Source organism: Bidens hawaiensis, unplaced genomic scaffold, assembly GCF_021521415.1.
Source record: "Bidens hawaiensis isolate Kalapana, Puna unplaced genomic scaffold, B.hawaiensis_p1.1 tig00037209_1, whole genome shotgun sequence".
NCBI lineage: Eukaryota > Viridiplantae > Streptophyta > Magnoliopsida > Asterales > Asteraceae > Bidens > Bidens hawaiensis.
This window is the reverse complement of record NW_027496486.1, coordinates 56,395-81,616: the sequence shown is the minus strand read 5'-3', so window position 1 is coordinate 81,616 and position 25,222 is coordinate 56,395. Positions and strand designations below refer to the sequence as shown.

The following is a 25,222-nucleotide window of genomic DNA, read 5'->3' as shown; positions in this document are numbered from 1 at the left end:
GCCTTAAATTTTGGACTTAAAACATTAATGCAATTGGGGGCTTGATTGGTTAGTGGTTGGGTTTAAAGTGGACAAATATACCGGCAATCGCGGTTAATATGTCGAGCTGTTTCTTGTGTTTTAATAATGTTAAATAATCTGAGATTTGTTGTTTTCACTTGGTTATGATTCTATGTAGATTTCTTTTTTCAGGGACGAAAAAGGTTCAAGTGTGGGGATATTTTATGTGTTGCAAAACATATAACATTTTATCCCGTTTTTGTGTTGTTTTGTGCGTAAACTGTTAACGAATATAACTTATTCTTACACAAGAAGTGATTTTCATGCGTCATTTAAACCCTAGTTTAAATGTAATGAGATATGCGTTACAGTTCGTGTGATCTTAAGTTTGAATTAACGGAGTTCTGATTAACGGAGTTAACCTGAAATTGACGAGTGTCACATCATTCCCATGTTGAAAGAATTTTCATCCCGAAAATTTGTGTCAAGTCGCGATGGGTGTCTGAAAAAGGCTAAAATTTTCAGTCTGTCACATCATTCCCATGTGAAACTTCGTCCCGAAATTTAATTCATACCTCTGGTGTTTTCTGACGGTTTGTCGGATTTCGTGGTTTTCGGTGTTTGGTCAACCCTTCGAAAAGGTGAGGATACTTTTTCATCATTTGATCCTCGCGTTCCCATGTGAACTCTGGTCCACTTCTCGAGTTCCAACGAACTTTAACGATGGGAATTTTGCTGTGTTTGAGTGTTTTGGTTTCCCAATCCAAGACTTCGACTGGTTCTTCGATGAAGCTTAACTGTTCATCAACTTGTAACTCGCCTAAAGGAACTGCTTGTGTTTCGTCAGAAAGGCATTTCTTCAAGTAGGATACATAGAAAACGTTATGTACGCCACTGAGTTCCGTTGGTAAGTCCAATCGGTACGCTATCGGACCGATACGTTCAGTTATCCGGTATGGGCCAACGTATCGTGGGTTGAGTTTGTTTCGCTTTCCAAATCAAACTACACCTTTCCAAGGTGAAACTTTCAGCAAAACCTTGTCATCCACTTGGAATTCCAGAGGTTTTCGGCGCTTGTCGGCATAACTCTTTTGGCGATCCCGTGCTGCTGCCATGCGATTTCGGATTTGGACAATCTTTTCTGAGGTTTCGGGCACTAATTCGGGACCAGTGATTTGGATATCTCCCACTTCTGCCCAGCAAAGAGGTGATCGACACTTTCGTCCGTACAACGCTTCAAACGGCGCTGCTTTAATGCTTGTGTGGTAGCTGTTATTATACGAAAACTCTACCAAGGGCAAGTGGGGTTCCCAAATTTTTCCGAAATCCAACACGCATGAACGCAACATGTCTTCTAAGGTCTGAATGGTGCATTCACTTTGCCCATCTGTCTGAGGGTGGTATGTTGTGCTCATATCAAGGCGAGTGCCTAGAGTGCTCTGTAGTGACTTCCAAAAGTGCGAAGTGAAACGAGAATCTCGATTGGATATGATTGAGACAGGCTCTCCGTGTCTAGACGCTACTTCTTTCATGTAGATGCGAGTCAGTCTTTCCATTTTGTCCGATTCCTTGATCGCTAAGAAATGTGCAGACTTCGTCAACCGGTCAACGATCACCCAGATGGTATCGCATCCCATCGGTGTTTTGGGTAACCTCGTGATGAAATCCATGGAAATGTGTTCCCATTTCCATGTTGGGAGTTCCGGTTGTTGCAACAGACCATAAGGTTTCTGATATTCCACCTTGACTCTTGCACAAGTCAAACATTTGCTCACGTAGGTGGCAATGTCGGCTTTCATGTTTGGCCACCAGTAAAGTTCCTTTAGGTCATGGTACATTTTATCTGAGCCAGGGTGAATGGAATATTGGGACTAGTGTGCTTCGTCCATCACCATATTTCTCAAGTCTCCATATCGAGGGACCCAAATCCGGTTTACAAAATATTAGACCCCGTCCGATTTGGTTTCAAGCTGCTTATCCATGCCCTACATGAGTTCTGATGGGAGGTTATCATCTTTCAAAGCTTCGAGTTGAGCATCACGAATCTGATCAGGTAAGTTGGCATTAATCGTGAGTTGTAATGCTTGCACTCGTCTAGGCTTATCGGTTTCCTTTTTGCTGAGAGCATCGGCCACTACATTGGCCTTGCCAGGGTGGTACTTGATGGCACAATCATAATCCTTAAGTAGCTCGACCCAACGACGCTGTCGCATGTTCAATTCCTTTTGATCGTAGATATGTTGGAGACTCTTGTGGTCGGTGTAAATGGTGAATCTTGTACTGTACAAGTAATGTCTCCATATCTTAAGAGCAAACACCACAGCTCCGAGTTCCAAGTCATGGGTCATGTAGTTCTTCTCGTGGATCGGTAGCTGTCGAGAGGCATAGGCTATAACTTTCTCAAGTTGCATTAACACGCAACTGATACCATGTATTGATGCGTCACAATGCACCTCAAAATTCTCCGTTCCCTCGGGAAGGGATAGGATAGGTGCGCTACAGAGTTTGGTTTTCAACAGTTGGAAGGAGGACTCTGCGCGTCACCCCAATTGTACTTAGTACCCTTGTGTGTCAATGCGATGAGGGGTTGAGCAATCTTTGAAAATATCTCAATGAAAAGTCGGTAGTAGCCAGCCAGGTCTAGGAATTGTCGCACCTCAGTCGGAGTCTTAGGTGCTTCCCAATTTTTGATGGCCTCTACCTTGCCTGGATCGACATAGATACCACTCTCATTGATCACATGTCCTAAGAAGTGAACCTCATGAAGCTAAAATTTGCATTTCAAAAGCTTTGCGTACAATTGTTCCTTCTTTAGCAATTCAAGGATTAACCTCAGGTGTTCTTCATGGTCGGTCTTGTTCTTGGAGTAGACGAGGATATCATCTATGAAAACTGTAACAAACTTGTCGAGGTACGTCTTGCATACTCGGTTCATGAGGTCCATGAATACGGCTGGTGTGTTGGTTAAGCCAAAAGGCATAACCGAAAACTCATAGTGACCGTACCGAGTTCTAAATGTCGTCTTTGAAATGTCTTCTTCGCACACTCTCAATTGATGGTAACCAGATCTCAGATCGATCTTCGAGTAGTAACTCGATCCTTGAAGCTGGTCGAAAAGATCATCAATTCGGGGTAAGGGATAACGGTTTCAGTTCCCGGTAGTCGATGCACATGCGGAAAGTTCCGTCCTTCTTTCGGACAAATAGGACAGGGGCTCCCCATGGTGATGAGCTAGGTCGGATAAAACCTTTATCCAACAAGTCTTGTAATCGAGTGGACAACTCCTGGAGCTCCGCCGGTGCAAGCCGATATGAGGCTCGTGCTATAGTTGCCGCACCGGGGGCTAAGTCGATTTGGAACTCGACTTGTCGAATGAGTGGGAGTCCTGGTAAATCTTCCGGGAAGACTTCGGGAAAATCTCGCACAATCGGTATATCTTCGATCCGCTTCTCTTCCGTAGGTTTCTTAGTTACCTGAGCTAATCTCGTCGAATGATGCTAGTAGTCATGCCGCTCTTCTCTCCCTATATCGAGATGATCTCGCCAGAAAGAGTAGTGATGTGAACAATCTTGTCATGGCATATAATCTCAGTACTTGTAACACCCCGCAACCGCAGCGGAAACGTAAACGGGATGCAACAGACACCTCTGATATCAACCACATTGTTTATAAAGAAAACTGAATACATTAATATACTTCAAATTGCATTATCTCGTATTTCATAACCGTCTAGGTGATACACACATCATACCATACGATACATAATTCTATCTGTTATAATGTAACCTAACATCCCGCACGCAAATCTTACACACATCAAGCACTTAGAACGTAAGCAATCACTTCATCTTAATTGTACCTGAAAAGCATGTGAGAAAACGGGTCAACTACGAATAGTTGGTGAGTTTCACAATTTTAGTAAACCATGATAAATCCATATCATAATATAATATTATCTGGGGACACTGTTAACCCAGTACTGTACTCACTCCGGGGACAATGTTAACCCGGAAACACTTCTAGGGACCCCTGGGGACACTGTTAACCCAGTACTGTACTCACTCCGGGGGCAATGTTAACCCGGAAACACTTCTAGGGACCCCTGGGGACACTGTTAACCCAGTACTGTACTCACTCCGGGGACAATGTTAACCCGGAAACACTTCTAGGGACCCCTGGGGACACTGTTAACCCAGTACTGTACTCACTCCGGGGGCAATGTTAACCCGGAAACACTTCCAAAGACATCTGGGGACACTGTTAACCCAGTCCTGTACCCATTCCGTACGATTCCCATACAATCAAATATTTATAAATACACGCAAATCCATGCGTTCAGTATGTATTTAAACATTTCAATAGTAACATACTTTCCGCCCCGGGAAAATATTTGAAAACAATTCAGAAAAAGGGGCTCGTGAAACTCACCTTAGCACATGCAAGCAGGTAACAACAATCATTATCAATTAACGCGTCCAATCTGTAATATGATCCCTAAGATCGTTATTATACACTTATTGTTTATATAATCTTTTAACCGTATCAACTGGTACATCTGGGGACACTGTTAACCCAGTACTGTACCCGAAATACTTCTCCGGACTCAGATTGTGATGTCGTTTAGAGTTCAACAGTCAAATTTTCTATTAATTCGTTTTCCCCGTTTTGCGTGCCCAGCACGGTTATCCAATTTTATGTTTCAAACTGAGTTTTGTCGCACACGACCCGAAAATAGTTGTTGACTGATAACTTAATTAAAGTGGTGAAATTATAGGTCGGTTTAGACGTCCCGTTTGGCCGCGGGACCCGTTTCCGTCTTTGGCGTACCGGAAACTGTTAAAATAGGTTAAAATTACTCAAATCATCCGAATTATTTTCGGATGATTTATTTTTACTTGTTTAACTCATTTATATGAAAATTGTTCATTTTTAGGGTTTTTATACACCAGTCAGCTCGCTTAAGCGAACATCACCGGTTTACGCGTTTTAACTTTAAAAGTTTGATAATTAGCACAAATACTTATCCGTTTACTCTCGGATCTTGAAATTTTGCACAAATCACTTTTTAACAGTGGGGAATTTTATAAAAATATTTCCAGAATTAATTCTTATATTTAAAATTTATTTATCTATTTTTAAACACCATTTAAACACTAAATATGTCGTAAATACCAAACGATCTTAGAAAAATCCCAATTTTTTCTTGGATGTCCCCTGCTATCCACATAGTCCCCTGTAATTTTTCCAGAACCTAAATCTTCTTTTACATGTCATTTTTACTAAAACCGAGCTAGAATACCCTAGAACTCGTTTAACCGAAAAGCCTACTTAGACTTCTCCAACTGACCTCAAATTTTGTGTGTGACTTATACATGATATAAAAAGTTTATCTGAAATTTTCCAGAATTTTTCATAATACTTAACTATTTTTCACCATTTTTGGCCAAAACCGAGCATTAAATTCACCAAATATTCATCCTTTGTCCAAAAATTACCAAAAATTCACAGAACTCTTATTTTCATGTGTAGAACATCCCTGTAAAATTTCATGGCCTAACTCTAAAGGACCAACAATCTGTCCAAAAACACATACACCGACATAAACCGAATATACCTTTCGTTTTCCGCCACTACACCTACAAACTCGTCTTTCCGCCTTATCTACCACTAAATACAGAACCTACATCCAACATAACACAATACCAAGCAAGTTACACTCACGATCAAGCCTCTTACACTATAGTTTCGGTTATGATTCAAAAACAAAGATTTAAACCGTAAAAATTCGTTCTTGGTTCGTTTAACTCCTTTCTTGGACCAAGATCCCTTGTATAACCCGTATACATCAGTTGATCATGCAAGAATCGGTTTTCATCATTGAAACCTCATTTTCTTGCAATTAAACTCAAGAAACGAAGATGAAAACGTAAATAACTCGACTTTTACCTCGGTTTTTCTTGCTCCAAAACTCGGTTTTTAGGTCATCTAGTGGAAAGAGATGAAGATCATGAAGATGTTGGTGTAAAAAAAAGAAATGAAAGGTTTGGGGAGGTTGGTATTCCGATCGGCCTATGATGGGGGGTGGGGTGGGACCCACCTCTTCATTTTAGGCCACATATTCCGATTCCCGTAATCTGGATAATGTTTTGGATAATCTGGTTCAGTTCCTTTTTCGGTTAGACGTTTAATTCGGCTTAAAACGAGGCTAAAACGGTCGTTTTTCGGCCAAAAATGAAATTTATATAAAACCGATTTAAAAACTTAAACCATGACATTTATTAACTTAAAACGTCATATTATTAGTTATTACGCATCTTTTTCGGCTTGATCGATCGTCTCTTGCTCGGTTTGGTATTAAAGGTTTCGTTTAACGTACCGACGTACTATTAAATCGAAATCCTTATTCTGTGCCTCAATCCACTTATCCCGAAGCTTTAATACTTCGTAACATCACTAAATACCATATATCTCGTCTATAATTGAACCCTCGATTCATTCGGGTTTCAATAACTATCGATCGTTTGATCGCATATTCAATACGGTGAATTATATATTCACGTACAATCAATACAATGAACCATGTATTCTCGTATAATTACCATGGTAACTCATGTACCCGACATTACATATGATGTAACTAACGTCTACCGGTTAGGGTATACCTGGTTTCGTCGGAATCGTTACATTCTCCCCCCGTTAAGAAAATTTCGTCCTCGAAATTTTACACGCCCACTATCTCCTTTCGAGAGAAAGGTGGGGGGTTTTTCCTTCAGAATTCACCCTCGCGTTACCAAGTATAATCTGGTCCTCGCTGTGAATTCCACTTAATCTTAATTAATAAAGCTTGGTTTGTCCAAACTGTTTAGTTTTCCCGTCTACTATCTCTACGGAATTAGTTATGATATCAATCATGTCTTCTATGAGTACCTCTATTACTAGTACTTTCGTTGCCTAATCGCTTAGGCACTTTTCAATCCGTATACATGGCAAAACATCATGTATAGTACTTAGCCCCTGGAATACTTTAATCAATAAACTAAGTGACCAATCATGGAGATAGTTCTCATGGGGTCCAATATATTAAGAAGCTATTTTCGGTTTTGCCAAACCTCATATCACCTCTCTCTAAGGTGATGCCTTAAAATGCCTTGTCACCTCTATTCAGTGACAATGGTTTCCTTTGAACGTTGGCATAAATCCTTTTCCAATCACGCGCTGCTTTCAACTTGTCTTAAATATTATAAATCCGATTGGTTGTTTCTCGAATCAATTCAAATCTTATGGCTTGATTGACGCCCATTTTCAATTTAACAAATTGGTGATAATTACTTCACCCATAGAAAGCTTCAAGCTCTCGATGCTTCCTTCCCCGCCTTCCAATAATGGAAGTAGGATGACTATTTTGATCTGAGATCATTGAAAATGGTACTCCACGACGAGATACCATTTCACCATCATGAATTTGGGCGAGAATTCATTGTGATAATCGTCATAGATTGAGATGAAATGCGAGGATTGGTTAATCGATCCGCGATTAGCCAATTTACCACATGCCTTTGATATATCATGAGAATTTGCGTCCCGAAATCCATTGCAATTTACTCCCACTACCATTGACGAATTTTTTTGTCGTTGTGGCGTTCCCAAGGGTTTTCGGTATGCAGCCTTATCTCTTGCATAACTTAAATTTTCACCAACATATGTAACCATATCTTTCTCCACACTCGGTCATTAACAAAATCCTTTCAGATATTCATATCATCAATAGTCCAATCCGATCCCGGATGTATGGAATATTTCGATCTATGCGCTTCGTCCATGATTAATTCACGAAGGTCATGGAGGGTCGGGATCCAAACCCGATTTTTGAAGTAGAGAATTTAGTCCACGCGCTGTTCGAAATTCTCCTCATTGCCGTAAGGTTCCTTCTTTTCCAATTGTTCCTCTTTCAACGCCTCACGTTGAGCGACTCGAATCAGGTTCGAAGGTTCGACTGGACTATCATCCCCAGCACTCGCACTTGCAATGGCTTAACCCGATCTTTCTTACTCAAGGCATCGGCTACGACGTTAGCCTTGCCAGGGTGATAACGGATGTCACAGTCATAATCGCTTAACAACTCGACCCATCTTCGTTGCCTCATATTCAGTTCCTTCTGATCAAATATGTGCTGCAAACTTTTATGATCGGTGAAGATGGTGCACTTCGTATCGTAGAGGTAATGTCTCCACATTTTAAGTGCGAAGATAACCGCTCCCAGTTCTAAGTCGTGAGTAGTGTAATTTTACTCGTGTACTTTTAACTGTCGGGAAGCATAGGCTATAACCTTATTATACTGCGTCAACACGCATCCTAACCCTTTACGCGATGCGTCACAATACGCGACAAAACCATCGTCTCCATCGGGGAGACTTAAAATCGGCGCTTGGCACAATTTTAATGGTTTCTATCTTATTTGGATCTTTGTGAAATCTTTGTTGCTTTACAACATGACCAAGGGATTATGCCTTCTTTATTCAAAATCGCATTTCGAAAACTTCGCGTATAGCTCCTCTTGCTTTGACACTTCCACAATTTTCCTTAATCGTCGTTCGTGCTCTTCTTTACGTTGTGAATATATCAAAATATCATCAATGAATGTTATGACAAATTTGTCAAAATAAAGTTTACAGACTCGGTTCATGAGTTCCATGAATGCTGTCGGCGCATTTGTTAGCCCGAAAGGCGTAACTAAAAATTCATAATGGCCGTAGCGAGTCCGAAACACTGTTGTTGCAACGACCTCCTCTTGGATTTCTCATTTGGTGATAACTATATCTAAGATCAATTTTCTAAAAAATAAATCGCCCCTTGCAGTTGATTAAACAGATCATTCACTTCGAAGAAGTGAGTACCTACTCTTGTTCGTCACTTTATTCAATTCTCCCTAATCAATACATATCCTAACACTTCCGTCCTTTCTTTCCCAAATAACACTGGTGCACCTCATGGAGACTAACTAGGTCGTATGAATCCTTTATCCAACAATTCTTGTAACTGATTGGATAATTCTTGCATCTCGGACGGTGCAAGTCGGTAGGGTGCTTTAGCAACAGGACCAGCTTGAGACATTAAATCGATTCTGAATTCGACCTGTCGGGTTGGCGGTAATCTAGGAAGTTCTTCTGGGAAAACTTGTGGAACTTCGCGTACCATAGGGATATCTTCTATATGTTTTCTTTTAAATACTTTGGCAATCGCGTTTGTTCAATAGACCACGTCATCTTGTCGTAAATATTATAACATCTCAAGATGAGATTAGAGTGGTAACATAATACCGTACACTTTTCTCTGTATCTAATCGCTTCATCGTCCGAAAGAGAGCTTCTAATCATCTTCTTTTCCTATTTGATCTCAGCTTCATGTTGAGTTAGCCAATCCACGTTAACTATTACGTCACAACTTCTTAACTTTACTGGTCGTAGGTTATTAAGGAGAGGTTAATCGTTCAGAATAATAGGACAATTCCGAACAATTTAGTTAACCATTAGGGATTTACCGTTAGCGATTTTACCGTATGGGGTTCTATAGTTTCACTAATCGGTATCTTTCCAAATGATAGGAGGTTAGCAGGAACTAACTTCTATCGACCACCGTAAAAATATCGCTGAAGTCTATTGATTTAAAACTACAACGTACTTAATACCACTTTTGGATCATGACGTGCTTTATTTGAATTACTCACAAAAGCACGGCTCCTTGCTTGATCAGAGGTTGATGCTTGTCATGAGGTTCATCTTCCAACAACACCTTGGTTCAACTTTGGGCAATTTCTCTTGAAACGTTCTGTACTGCCACATTCATAGCAAGTAAAACTGTTTGGCATAATTTGATTTTTTGGATGGATTGTTATTGAAGTTGTTGGGTTCGGAGTGGTTTTATACGAATGGGTTGGGGTTGTCGGTACACATGGCTTCACTTGGTTCTACAATTGTGGCATTACGTACATCTTTACCACACCTGTGGCCTATTATCACTCGACATTCTTCTTCCTTTATCATTTCTCTTCTTTAACACTCGACGTTTCACCTAACGTCCTTCCATTCCACTTCCCACAGAGTCAAATATATCAAGGTTGGCTTGTGACACAACCCTTCCAAAAGTTGTATATTTTACAGGGTTGACTATACTCCTTATCGATGGAGTTAGTCCCCAATATGGCGCACACTTCGCTTAGTTTCAGGAGTAATTAGCCATGTTACCAGACATGACAATTCCTTCAAACGATTAACGTGTTCTAAGTGATCAGCACACAACATTTCTATCTTCCATAGCTCAGTCTCCAATCTCTGAACTTAATTACTCGAAATAAAGTACTCTAGCACAAGAATATTAAATTCTGACCATATCATCTGAGTAATAACTTTCTAATTATAATTTTGTACCATCGTGTTCCATCACGATACATCATAATCTACCAACATATCTGTAGCATATTTCACTACACAATGTTCTAGACTCTTACCAATATCCTTAACCATTTCGATCTTTTCTATCCACTCGCTAACCTATTCCTCCCTTTACCATCAGTAAACTATTAATAATCCCCTTAACACAAACAACAAACATATCCTTCATACCGGATCTAATTCATTACGACTACTATTCATGTTTAGTTTATAACTAATACTTGTAGTCATAATAGCATTCGGTGGGACATTATCACTCTTAGTAATACCACTAAGAATTGAAATATTCATAATCATGTGATTGCTCGATCTATAATTCTGCGATCACATTTGCATCAACACTAGCAGTGATCTGTGATACTACATTCGGTATCATCATCTGCTATCTTTGAGCAATCAACCGAATCATATCAATCTCCATTATTGGAGTTACTCTTTTTATGTCATTCTGCCGTACTCATCCCGTACGCAGTAATCAATACTAATCTCACCGTATAACTCGTTACCAGCCCAATCATATCAACAGATACACATACACACCAAATATTATCATATGTATTACACATACCGGCATCTAGTATATATGTCCCACAAATATAATAACATATGGACTTAACCTGACGTCGGTTAACGTCTAAATATGGTTCATAACCCTTGTCACCATCTGACATATAGATCTTTCTCAACAAAAATCAATGTTTAATATTCATGATTTCAATATCCTTCTGCATGTCAGCATAACCGATACATGGTCACCGTGAGCACCAAACAATTACATACCACGGAGTTATAATATCCGTGTTTATTCGTATATCCGGCATACACAGTATACCACCTACGAACGAATACCCAACTATGCTATAATGATTCCAACACCTCTTTGTGTATGGGTAATCATTCTATTCAAGTATACATGGGTATAGGCATCTAACAGATGTAAGGTTAACATAGGGAGTTGCAGGGTTCAAGGTAATCGCGCTACATGGGTTGCCTTCAAATATTATTAATTACTATTATGGGAATCTCTATCACTTGCTCAGCCAATGTCCTCAGGCGTTCTAGGTTTGCTAAAATCAGTAATTCTCGATCTGGAGGTGGTATGTCTCATATGTTGGAGAGTGAGCAATACATATATATATTTCTATATATTATTTTTATCAGCTCATTTATTATCCATTTTATTATTATTATTTTATTTTTATTTTAATGGAACAAGGATGGGTTCAGGTACAGGTCCGTCCGTACGTGAGGGTCGACGGTTCAGGTGAACATCTGGGGTTATTAGAATATACGGTACCGGTATTGGTAGGGTAGGGGATTTATCAATTTCAGTTGGGAGGGATGGTTACTAGATATTTCTGGTTAATGTCAAACGGGAGATCTAACTTGGTACTATCATAACTATGGCCCAATAAGTCAGACTTATCATCAACCGATGCTCTAGAAATTTCAGCATCCTCGGTACTTTTTATTATTTCCTTCCCCGGTTCCTTATCCGGGTCCCATTTCTCAATACATGTTCCCACAAGATATGTACATATATATATATATACACATTAGCACGTATAAATAATATTATATACTTTACACATATGTTGCCATTTTTACCTATTAACGTACCCCGTGACTTCCCCTGAATTCCCTCGTGCGGACAAGTCTGTTATTATGTTCCGGACCATAATAACTCACTTGTCCATCCAAGTTCATCCAGCTCTCGTCACTATATATTATTAGTTGATATTCAGATCCTATTATACTTGAGCTACTGGTTATATTTTAGGTATCTTTTAAAGACATCCTAATTCTTTTATAACCAATGGCTCTGATACCAACTTCTGTAACACCCCGCAACCGCAGCGGAAACGTAAACGGGATGCAACAGACACCTCTGATATCAACCACATTGTTTATAAAGAAAACTGAATAAATTAATATACTTCAAATTGCAATATCTCGTATTTCATTACTGTCTAGGTGATACACACATCATACCATACGATACATAATTCTATCTGTTATAATGTATCCTAACATCCCGCACGCAAATCTTACACACATCAAGCACTTAGCACGTAAGCAATCACTTCATCTTAATTGTACCTGAAAAACATGTGAGAAAACGGGTCAACTACGAATAGTTGGTGAGTTTCACAATTTTAGTAAACCATGATAAATCCATATCATAATATAATATTATCTGGGGACACTGTTAACCCAGTACTGTACTCACTCCGGGGACAATGTTAACCCGTAAACACTTCTAGGGACCCCTGGGGACACTGTTAACCCAGTACAATACTCACTCCGGAGGCAATGTTAACCCGGAAACACTTCTAGGGACCCCTGGGGACACTGTTAACCTAGTACTGTACTCACTCCGGGGACAATGTTAACCCGGAAACACTTCTAGGGACCCCTGGGGACACTGTTAACCCAGTACTGTACTCACTCCGGGGACAATGTTAACCCGGAAACACTTCTAGGGACCCCTGGGGACACTGTTAACCCAGTACTGTACTCACTCCGGGGGCAATGTTAACCCGGAAACACTTCCAAAGATATCTGGGGACACTGTTAACCCAGTCCTGTACCCATTCCGTACGATTCCCGTACAATCAAATATTTATAAATACACGCAAATCCATGCGTTCAGTATGTATTTAAACATTTCAATAGTAACATGCTTTCCGCCCCGGGAAAATATTTGAAAACAATTCAGAAAAAGGGGCTCGTGAAACTCACCTTAGCACATGCAAGCAGGTAACAACAATCATTATCAATTAACACGTCCAATCTGTAATATGATCCCTAAGATCGTTATTATACACTTATTGTTTATATAATCTTTTAACCGTATCAACTGGTACATCTGGGGACACTGTTAACCCAGTACTGTACCCGAAATACTTCTCCGGACTCAGATTGTGATGTCGTTTAGAGTTCAACAGTCAAATTTTCTATTAATTCGTTTTCCCCGTTTTGCGTGCCCAGCACAGTTATCCAATTTTATGTTTCAAACTGAGTTTGGTCGCACACGACCCGAAAATAGTTGTTGACTGATAACTTAATTAAAGTGGTGAAATTATAGGTCGGTTTAGACGTCCCGTTTGGCCGCGAGACCCGTTTCCGTCTTTGGCGTACCGGAAACTGTTAAAATAGGTTAAAATTACTCAAATCATCCGAATTATTTTCGGATGATTTATTTTTACTTGTTTAACCCATTTATATGAAAATAGTTCATTTTTAGGGTTTTTATACACCAGTCAGCTCGCTTAAGCGAACTTCACCGGTTTACGCGTTTTAACTTTAAAAGTTTGATAATTAGCACAAATACTTATCCTTTTACTCTCGGATCTTGAAACTTTGCACAAATCACTTTTTAACAGTGGGGAATTTTATAAAAATATTTCCAGAATTAATTCTTATATTTAAAATTTATTTATCTATTTTTAAACACCATTTAAACACTAAATATGTCGTAAATACCAAACGATCTTAGAAAAATCCCAAATATTTCCTGGATGTCCCCTGCCATCCACATAGTCCCCTGTAATTTTTCAAGAACCAAAATCTTCTTTTACATGTCATTTTTACTAAAACCGAGCTAGAACACCCTAGAACTCGTTTAACCGAAAAGCCTACTTAGACTTCTCCAACTGACCTCAAATTTTGTGTGTGACTTATAAATGATATAAAAAACTTATCTGCAATTTTCCAAAATTTTTCATAATACTTAACTATTTTTCACCATTTTTGGCCAAAACCGAGCATTAAATTCACCAAATATTCATCCTTTGTCCAAAAATTACCAAAACTTCACAGAACTCTTATTTTCATGTGTAGAACATCTCTGTAAAATGTCATGACCTAACTCTAAAGGACCAACAATATGTCCAAAAACACATACACCGACATAAACCGAATATACCTTTCGTTTTCAGCCACTAAAAGCTACAAACTCGTCTTTCCGCCTTATCTACCACTAAATACAGAACCTACATCCAACATACCACAATACCAAGCAAGTTACACTCACGATCAAGCCTCTTACACTATAGTTTCGGTTATGATTCAAAAACAAAGATTTAAACCGTAAAAATTCGTTCTTGGATCGTTTAACTCCTTTCTTGGACCAAGATCCCTTGTATAACCCGTATACATCACTTGATCATGCAAGAATCGGTTTTCATCATTGAAACCTCATTTTCTTGCAATTAAACTCAAGAAACGAAGATGAACACGTAAATAACTCGACTTTTACCTCGGTTTTTCTTGCTCCAAAACTCGGTTTTTAGTTCATCTAGTGGAAAGAGATGAAGATCATGAAGATGTTGGTGTAAAAAAAAGAAATGAAAGGTTTGGGGAGGTTGGTATTCCGATCGGCCTATGATGGGGGGTGGGGTGGGACCCACCTCTTCATTTTAGGCCACATATTCCGATTCCCGTAATCTGGATAATGTTTTGGATAATCTGGTTCAGTTCCTTTTTCGGTTAGACGTTTAATTCGGCTTAAAACGAGGCTAAAACGGTCGTTTTTCGGCTAAAAATGAAATTTATATAAAACCGATTTAAAAACTTAAGCCATGACATTTATTAACTTAAAACGTCATATTATTAGTTGTTACGCATCTTTTTCGGCTTGATCGATCGTCTCTTGCTCGGTTTGGTATTAAAGGTTTCGTTTAACGTACCGACGTACTATTAAATCGAAATCCTTTTTCTGTGCCTCAATCCACTTATCCCGAAGCTTTAATACTTCGTAACATCACTAAATACAATATATCTCGTCTATAATTGAACCCTCGATTCATTCGGGTTTCAATAACTATCGATCGTTTGATCGCATATTCAATACGGTGAATTATATATTCACGTACAATCAATACAATGAAGCATGTATTCTCGTATAATTACCATGGTAACTCATGTACCCGACATTACATATGACGTAACTAACGTCTACCGGTTAGGGTATACCTGGTTTCGTCGGAATCATTACAGTACTGTTTTTGGATATCCAGTCCATGCCGACAACAACATCGAAACTACCAAGCGTAAAGGGTATGAGGTCGATATCGAAAGTATGGCCCGACAATTTCACCTTACATCCCGCTAGTACATGAGTTGTTCCTATAGACTTATCGTCAGCTAATTCAACAGGAAACTTAGCATCTAACGGGGTTGGAATAAAGTCTAAGAGTTTACTAAAGGCTTTCGATACAAAACTCCTATCAGCTCCAGTGTCAAACAAAATAGAAGCAAAACAATCGTTCACAGGGAACTTACCGGTAACCACATTCGGATTGCTTCGGGCCTCGCCCGATCTGATGACGAAAGCTCTACATTTACTACAATTTGCGTTATTGTTATTGCCTCCATTGCTCTCATTCTGCTTCAGTTTTGGACCATCCTTCCTGAAGTGACCCTCCTGACCACACTCAAAGCACCATATCGTTGTTGCAGGCTGTTTAAAAGAATCCTTACCCGCTAGGTCTCCCCTACAGTCCTTGGCCTGATGACCCAATTTACCGCATCGCAAACACTTGATACGGTCGCATGGGCCAGCATGGTGATAGTTGCACTTGTTGCACTTTGGGTACTTTCCATCATAACCACTCGAACCCTGTCCGCCACCGTTGTTGTTGGAACCCTAATTATTGAAGTTCCGAGTGAGTTCGGGTCTACGGTGGTGTTGTTGGTGTGGAGGGTTCGATTACTAGAACCTGGTGTTGTCAAACTTCCTCTTTCCATTCCCAGAGTTGTTGTTGTTGTTGTTGTTGTTGTTGTCAGCCCTTGAGTTGTCACGGGTTTTAGAGGTGGAACCTCTAGGTGGTAACGCACCTTGTACCACTGCTTGATCTGTCAACTTGTGGGATATTCGGATCGCTTGCTGAATAGTGGTTGGCTTAGAAGACGTCACCATATCCTGAATCTGGGGTACCAAACCATCAATATACATCTTGATTCTCTTACTTGGCAGATCTACCATCCGCGGGCACATCACCACCAGGTCATGGGAACGGGTGGTGTAGGATTCAATCTCAGATCCCACCATCTTTAATACCCAAAATTCCGATTCCAACTTCGAGATTTCCTCTCTAGGACAATACTCTTCTCGCATCACGTTCTTGAATTCTTCCCAATTCTTAGCGTTTGCAAATTCCAAACCAAGAATATGCACATTAGAATTCCACCAGGTGAGGACGGAATCTTGCAGTGTTCCAGCAGCAAACTTGACTCTGCTGGCTGGTGGACAGTTACACATCTCAAAAGATGACTCTGCCTATTTGGCCCAACGCAGGACACCTATGGCTCCCTCAGTGCCGTCAAACGAATTGGGCTTGCAGTCCAGGTAGCTCTTCAAAGTACAGACTCCGGCTGGACCTCCGGCTTGATTCTGAACATGCGCAGCTAGAACTTCCACCGCATGGTCATTCAGCAAGGCTTGGAGTTCTGCCGTGGTCATGTTGATGTTACCGCGACCACGACCAGCGTTTCTTCCAGACATCTCCTAGAATCACAACATAAAATGTTAGACATGAACTCTCGGTTTCATATGCAACACACCATACATGTATTAAAAGGTAGAAACGAAAAGAAAGAAAAAGAAATAAAAACATCGCATCACAACCATATAATAATCCAAATAATAATTCAAGATTAAAACCATTGTATCCGCTACAAAGTATTTAAAATCAATCCTTAAAATTATAGAAAAAAATATAAGTTTGGATGGAGACAACCGCTCCATCTAGGTGTTATACTCCTTAGATGTCATCGTCTAAGGACACGTCCGAGTGTGCCTCCTCCTCAGCCGGCTCTTCATCCGGTTCCTCTTCAGGTTCCTCCTCGGGATCTTATTCGGGTTCTTCCTCGGGATCTTCTTCAGGATCCTCTTCCTGTCATGCTACGTTAGGGGCAATTCACGCCTCTAGTGTCTCGCAACGAGCTAGAGCGGCTGTTGCAAGGTTTCATGCTTTCCAAACTTCGTATTGCTGGTCATCTCTGCTTGTATTTTGGTCATTACCTTCATTTGTTGCACATGAGCATCCTGACCTTCCTTCATAGCTTCAGTCAGGTAGGTAAGTCTCCTCCAAGCATTAGCTCCATCCTCCTTTACCTCAGTAACCTTCGCTCTCGTGGAGCGCATAAAGCCCACTTCACGCTCTAAACAGGAAGCGAGAGCTGCGAAAGCACACTCCATTGGTTCGGTTTATGGGTGGTAGCGTGTTGAAGGATATAGGACAGCCCGAGAGAGGTATTGGTGGAACTTGTTCACGGTAAACCATATGCTCGACCAGAATCGGGTACCAACTCTAGTTACCGTTGTCTTCGTACATGTCTCCAGATGGGCGATGCCTCTTCAGTGTAGGTGCCGCTAGTGTCGGGACTACTCGAGGTGGTGATGAGCCGGGTAGCTGCGGTTCCTTACCAGGGGCGTGAGACACCGGGTCGGATGATGATGATGGCGTCGACATCCCTACAGGATAAGTAGTGTATGGGTTACGCGCGTATGAGTGAATGAGTTAAAGAGATAAAGAAAACGAATAACTAAATATATAATATATTTTTATATATGTTGTGCATAAAATTATAACTAATGGGTCGTTGTGGTTAAAGACTAGTTGAATGCATTTCTAGTTCGCCATAACCAATGGCTCTGATACCAATCTGTCTTTTGGAATTTCACCGAAACACACACGAGTCGACTCAAACCGTTGTTGAATAAACAATATATATCATAAAGAAGTTGATAATTATGTGTTACGTCTATGTGCTACTTGGTGTTTATATGCATAACGTTAATTCATGTGGAAAATAAACTAACTTGGCTAGAAATTGATTAACTAGAAGTCTAGGGTGTGATGTGTAACTTATGTTATAATTATTATATATATGAACAACCTTAACTAAAACCCTAACTCCCTCTCCCTCTCCCTCCCATTGTGCGACGCAAGCAGCCCCCCCTCCCCCCCTCTCTTGTTCGACCGAGACCACAAGCACACACACACATACAAAGTGTTACATGCTTGATTGAAGGATTTAATTGCTAACTAGGTAATCAAACACACCCTTTAACCTATTCTATTTGATTATGCACATCCTTAAGAATGATAATCATAAAACCTAGATGCTAAATATGTTGTTTATTGATATGCTAGGGTTACATGCATGATTTCTAGTTCATAGGTTAATAATATGTTGAGTTTGGATGAAAACTGATGCTGGACAGATTCTTGAATTCGTATTTAAACGACTGTAACTCGATGTTAATGTTGGATTTGGGCGTGATTATTTATTCTATGATTTAGTAGGTCGAGTCTAGTTTCTAAAAAGTCTGAGTTTGTAATTTTTGGACGTAGAAAAGTTAGTTTTTATTATTTTACAAATATGTTGTGCAAATCTGATTCGGGAAGTCTGCAGGTAGGAAGTTTTGTAATTAATATATCTCATAAACGACAAGATAAATTGAGTTGATTCAACTTCTGGAAGTTAATAATTTGAATTAGGAATCTGACCCAATTGGTTTTGTATTAATTGGATTTGTCATGCAACGGTAATAACAAATAACATTCTTTTGCGCATGATAATGACTGTTGTGTGTTTACTGAGTTGTTTTGATCATTGTGAGAAAACCATATGTGATAAAAATATAATAAAAATATTTTTAGAAACCTAACTCACGTATGCTTCTTTGATTATTTTTGGTGATTTATTTGATATGTTCTGTTTTATTAAATAGAGTAATCTTTTCGAGTAAAAATCTGTCTTGGTAAATTAGCTGCTGAACTATTTGAATTAACATGAAAAGTGTATTGTTGATTGATGTTTGCCATGTTTTGACTTAATTGCCCTTGTGGAGGATAGTTTCTAGTAATGTATAATGATAAAATTTAACACTTAATACTTGTTCACACATGTAACTAATCATCAACGTGTTTGTCGAGTCACACCTGTTTCACAAATTAAAACGAACACATCTCATGCATAAGTTTTATGAGTCGAGTCTAGGGACTCACTCTTACTTCAAATATTTAGAAAATCTCGTTTTGATTTTAGAGCACTAGTAAGGATTTTTTGTGACGCACACCTTTTCTCGGATCTTTTTGTTATCTTCGCAAACACTGAGTTTCACAGCCCCTTTTACTCTTTTTAACGCTTTTATTAGGGGGAGATAACATAATCCATGCTTTATATTTTGTTATTCTTTATATATCACTTGTAAGGCTAAGTGGCAAACAAACCAACTAAAGCCCTTCTGAACATCGAACCGGTTAATATTTGGATAATAGCGAGTCACCTTTGAGTAGTACTACTGGGTTTGACAAACCCCACCCAACTCTAAACTCGACTGTAGGTCGAGTGGGTGTAATCTTGGCTAACACATTACCATAGTCGTGGTTCACATGGTGGAAAGGCAAAAGTTAAACAGTCAGCTTCGGTGTCGAACACTTAGTAATGCATGCTTGATAGGTTAGCTACCAATTGATATATAATTGACTTAACATTATCTGGTAATGCTAAAACGTAAACGCTTTATTTGTATAAACTTGTGAACTCACCAACCATATGTTGACACTTTTAGTGTGTTATTCTCAGGTAGCGGATGTGGGCGCACGGTATAGGACATGCATTCGCTGAACACCATTTCTTTAAAAACATCTTTTAATTTTTATCTTGATTACTTGGGTTTTTAAGTTGTCATGTGTGGCGCAACATTTTTTCTTTACAATTTACGCTTCCACATTTCATTTAAGACTTGATGTCTTGTTGGTTTTGAAAATTTTAAATATGGTGTTTGATTATAACTAATGATTCCGATCCTGTTAGTTCATACCCTCTGGCAGTAAAACTCCGTTAGTGGATTTTGAGGTTGTGACAATATGGCATAACACATACGAGTGTGTAGCTTTGAAAAATGAGATTGAAGCAGCAGTAAAATCACGAAAACTTGGACATTTGATAAAAAATGCAAAACCAGGGACTGGTAAAGCTCCCGCGTGAGAGAACTAGGGCCCGTACAAAAAACAAGTTAAGGATCTGAATGTTCACATAATCCAAGGTGGACACAAAGTTGGTGGGAAGAGGAGAGAATTTCTGGACGAGGAATGGAAAAACGACTGGTGATTTTTCCAACAGTTAATGGAGGACCTTGCAACAAGAATCCTTTGATAATCACTGCCCTCTTTGGTCATTATCGTTCGCAGTATGTTTTCTTTGATACTGGCAGTACATCGGACATAATGTACGAACAGTGCTTTGAGCAGCTCGACGAAGAGGATAAGGTGAAGTTGAAACCGATTCATGCACCTTTATCTGGATTGGGAGTGAGGTGATGCACCCGCAAGGGGTTATATCTTTTCTAGTCACTCTTAGTGATGGAATTCATTCAAGAACGGAAGGAGTTGAATTTTTGGTCTTACCGGCGACGTCCAAGCATGACATCATCTTGGGGAATGAGGAAATCAGTGACTTTAATGCTCACCCATCTACAGCTCACGCTGCAGTAGGGGTTCCTACACACACTGGTGTAGCAACAGAAAGTTCAAACCTAGCAAAGTTCCAAAGCAAGTTCAGAGGACTGAGCCGGAAAAATGGGTATTGAACAAAAATTCCCAAATCAAACAATTGTGATCGTACCTGCTATCTCGGAGATAGTAAGAACTTTTTTGAAGCAGTTGTTAACTAAGAATGTGGAAATCTTTGCTTTAAAACTATCGGTGTCTCGCATAGTATTGCGGAACACAAATTGAGGGTGAACTCGATGTTTACGCCAATTGTTCAGAAGAAGCGAAAGATGGGGCCAGAATAAATGAAAGCTATGAATGAACAAGTACAAGATCTTCTTCATGCTAGAATCATTCGTGAAATCAAGTATCAAACATGGGTGGCTAATCCGGTCATAGTTCCAAAAAGTAACGGAACATGGCGGATGTGCATAGACTTCAAGGACTTGAATAAGGCATGCCCAAATGATTGTTATCCATTACCCGAAATTGATCTTAAAGTGGATGTTGTTGTCCCGTTCATGTTTAAATGCTTCCTCGATGCCTATAAAGGTTATCACCAGATCCGCATGGCGTCGGGTGATGAGGACAAGACAACGTTTCGCACAGAACAAGGTACATTTTGTTAAAAAATGACGCCCTTTGTATTAAAAAACGCGGGTGCTACATATCAACGACTGATGGATCAAGCTTTCAAGAATCAGATTGGTCGGAATTTAGAGGTATACATGGATGACTTGGTAATAAAAAGCATCGAAAAAGATCAAATGTTGAGAGACATCGAAGAAACATTTTGAGACTTTGAGAAGTATCAACATGAAACTGAATCTAGCCAAGTGTCCCTTCGGGATGGAGGAAGGGAAGTTATTAATAGTGATTGTTACAGGAGCGGGTTTTAAGGCCAACCCGGATAAAGTCCAGGCCGTAGCCCGCATTCCGTCTCCTTCCTCCCACAAAGAAGTCCAGACACTTAACAGGAGATTGGTTGCACTAAACAAATTCTTAGCAAATCATGGAGCCAAATCTTACCCGTTTGTTTCAAATTTGAGAAATTGCCTCAGTAAGGTACATTTCAAGTGGACTGCGGAAGCTGAACAAGCATTCCTGGAGGTCAAGAAATGCTTAATGGAATTACCCACTCTGACTGCACCATATGCAGGAGAACCTTTGATGTTATACTTGTTGGCATCTGATATCGCCATTGGGGCCGTACTACTAACAGATAGAAAGAATGTTCAAACGCCAATCTATTATGTCAGTAGGATGTTGACAGACCCATAGACCAGGTACTCGATGCTGGAAAAGCTGGTTCTGGAACTGGTCTATGCTGTCAGGCGTCTCCGCAGGTATTTCTAGGGTCATCCCATCAATGTGTTAACAGGGTATAAACTCAAGAATGTATTAAGTAAGCCAGAATTGTCCGGGCGATTGGCGAAATGGGCCATCGAACTGGGTGAACATGCAATCGAATACAAATCCAAGCCAGAAATCAAAGGGTAAGTATTGGTGGACTTCCTCACTGAAGTTCCACAACACAAAGAAAAAGAATGCTTAGTTGAGCAGGAACCCCAAGTACCTCCTGAACAAGGGCAAGTTTGGTCACTGTTCAAGGAAGGAGCTTCGAGCAACGAGGGATCTGGCCCAGGCCTGAGGCTAGTCAATTCCGAAGGTCATGAATTTACTTTCGCCATCAAGTTAGACTTCAAATGTACAAACAACGAGGCGGAGTATGAAGCCTTTTTGGCGGGCCTAAGAATAGCTAGAAAGCTTGGGGTAAAAGACCTAGAAGCACGGGAGGATTCCATGTTGATCGCCGGACAGATCAATGGAACTTATGAAGCAAAGAACGATGTAATGGTTTCATATTTGTCACAGGCAAAGGACTTGATCCTCCAATTCTCTTCATGCAAAGTTATTCAAATAAAAAGAAGCAAGAACAAGTCGGCGGATGCTCTTAGCAAGCTAGCTTCAACCAATTTTGAACACTTTGCTAAAGACATTCGTGTTGAAGTCCTGGATTGACCATCCATCCCGCAGAATCAAGTGCTGGTAATTCAAACAGGTATTGAGTCCTGCATGACGCCAATCATGGCCTATTTGTCATCAGGAATTCTCCTGGAAGAAAAAGCTGTGGCTTGGAAGATAATACAGAAGGCCTTGAACTACCAAATGCAAGATGAAGTTTTGTATAGGCGATACTTCCTCGGTCCACTTCTAAGATGTGGGGACGTTGTGGATGCGAATTACTTGATTAGGGAAGTTCATGAAGGCATCTGTGGTCTTCACGCGGGCTCGATAATGGTCATAGCGAAACTCATGAATGCCGGGTACTACTGGCTGGGGATGCATATAGACCGGTACAGGAAATCAGGATATTTGATTCTTGTCAACGCCACGCTCCCAACACGCTGCGCCCAAAGAACGAGTTGGTTCCGGTAACGTCTGCCTGGCCGTTCCAAATTTTAATGGGACCCTTCCCAGAAGCCTCGGGATGTGTCAAATTTTAATTGTGGCCATTGATTACTTCACCAAGTGGGTGGAAGCCATACCAGTATCATCCATTACGGCATAAAGTGTCAATAAATTCCTTTGGGAATTCATTATCTGTCGATTCGGTCTTCCACAAGAACTTGTAAGTGACAATGGAACTCAGTATGCGGATAGCGAGTTACAAGAGTGGCTGAAAGAACTTCAGGTCACTCAGATTTTCACATATGTAGCCCATCCGCAAGCTAATGGTCAGGTCAAACGGACCAACCGAACAATCAAAGAAGGGATTGACGAACTGCCCCATGTACTTTGGGCCTTTCGAACGCAGAAGAATTCAAGTAATTCTGAAACACCGTTCAGTTTAACCTATGGCACCGAGGCCATGACCTCGGCTGAAATCGGGGTTCCATCCGCACGAATATTGATGATCAATGATAGCGACAAAGAATTACGGATGAACCTATACCTCCTCGAAGAAAGGAGAGAATTAGCACTGATCCGCGAGCATAACTGTAAATGCCAACTGCAAAAATACTATGACTCGCGGGTTCAAAAGTGCACATTTGATGCGGAAGACTTCGTCTTCCGCAACATTGAAGCTTCTGGTCAAGAGCCTCCGGGCAAGTTGGGCCCAACTTGGGAAGGCCCTTACAAAGTTAAAGGAGTATTGTCCAAGGGTGCTTACAAGTTAGAGATGTTGGATGGGACTAAAATCCCCAGAACTTGGAATATGGCACAGTTTAAAGAGTGTTACATCTAGCAAGACTTACTGTTTACTTTTTATTTTGGCCTGCATGCCTAATAGATTAGTAGAAAGACTTTTAATGACATTGCTTGTAATTTAGTTTGGCTTATGCTTTTTTTAAGGAAAGATTTGTTAATCCTATATTCTAGTTTTATGTAACATACATTTTCTGGTCCAAATACCAGATGGGACTCATATGTCCTTACAGAGAGCATCATGTAACCCTTTATTGACAAGTAAGAAGATCTTACAAACACTTATATTATGAAGAATAAAACAAAGTGTACCGGATGAAACAAATTCTTATTTATGTTCAAATGGGATTACAATATTTTAATGATGATTACAAGGAAGACGAATACATGCGATTTATAAAAATATATAATTACAATTCTGCATCTTCGTCTTCCGTGCCTTCTTGATCTTCATCGCCAGTTGTATAAAGTGCCTTCAACTGATCAGTCACATCCTCTTTATCCGCAAGCTCAACTATCTGGTCTTCAATAATGAATTTCAGATTGTCGTACGTCTTCGTCTTCTCAGTAAGAAGTTTGGCAGTATCCTGGCCGTGCAAGGCAAACTCCTCAAGAGGCCTCTTCTCTTGTGCAAATTGAAGACCTTCTTGGAACCCTGCCGGGCGACCAACTTGATAAGACGCGACCAATAGCGCTGCGAGACAGTCCCCAAGTTTATCACCCTCCCAGATGTGGGCAATAACCAGCTAAAACAATGAATATGAACACGTGTTCTGGATTTGATTATTTCTCATAACAGAGTTAGAAAGGATGTGAGAATTACCTAAGGAACCCCTTACGCCAATAGCCATATTTTGTCCGCCTTGACTCGGACGAGATCCATTTTGTGCCCGACACTTTCCAAGACTTGGTCCTTATTCTTGGCAGCAAGATTGGCAAGGTGTTCATCCTTAGCGGATGCTTCGGCCTTTAGAGCCTTAATAACCTCGTCGCGTTCATCCAATTGCTGCTGGAGAGCAGTTTTGGCTTCCTCAGCAATGGATCGGTGTGCCTTCT

At 40.2% G+C, this 25,222-nt stretch overlaps 1 protein-coding gene across 1 annotated transcript; it reads left to right on the top strand.

Moving 5' to 3' along the window:
- Nucleotides 1-23,044: 23,044 nt before the first annotated feature.
- LOC143589081 (uncharacterized) lies at nucleotides 23,045-24,206 on the top strand. The gene is made up of 2 exons (XM_077069937.1): nucleotides 23,045-23,283; nucleotides 23,621-24,206. Exons 1-2 carry the CDS (start codon nucleotides 23,045-23,047, stop codon nucleotides 24,204-24,206), a joined length of 825 nt encoding a protein of 274 aa, XP_076926052.1.
- Nucleotides 24,207-25,222: the final 1,016 nt, after the last annotated feature.

Excerpts from the sequence above, each read along its gene's own strand:
- LOC143589081 (XM_077069937.1), top strand. The coding sequence starts at position 23,045 with ATGGCCTATTTGTCATCAGGAATTCTCCTGGAAGAAAAAGCTGTGGCT. Across the intron at positions 23,284-23,620 it reads GCGAAACTCATGAATGCCGG|CGAGTTACAAGAGTGGCTGA; the intron begins GTACTACTGGCT and ends GTATGCGGATAG.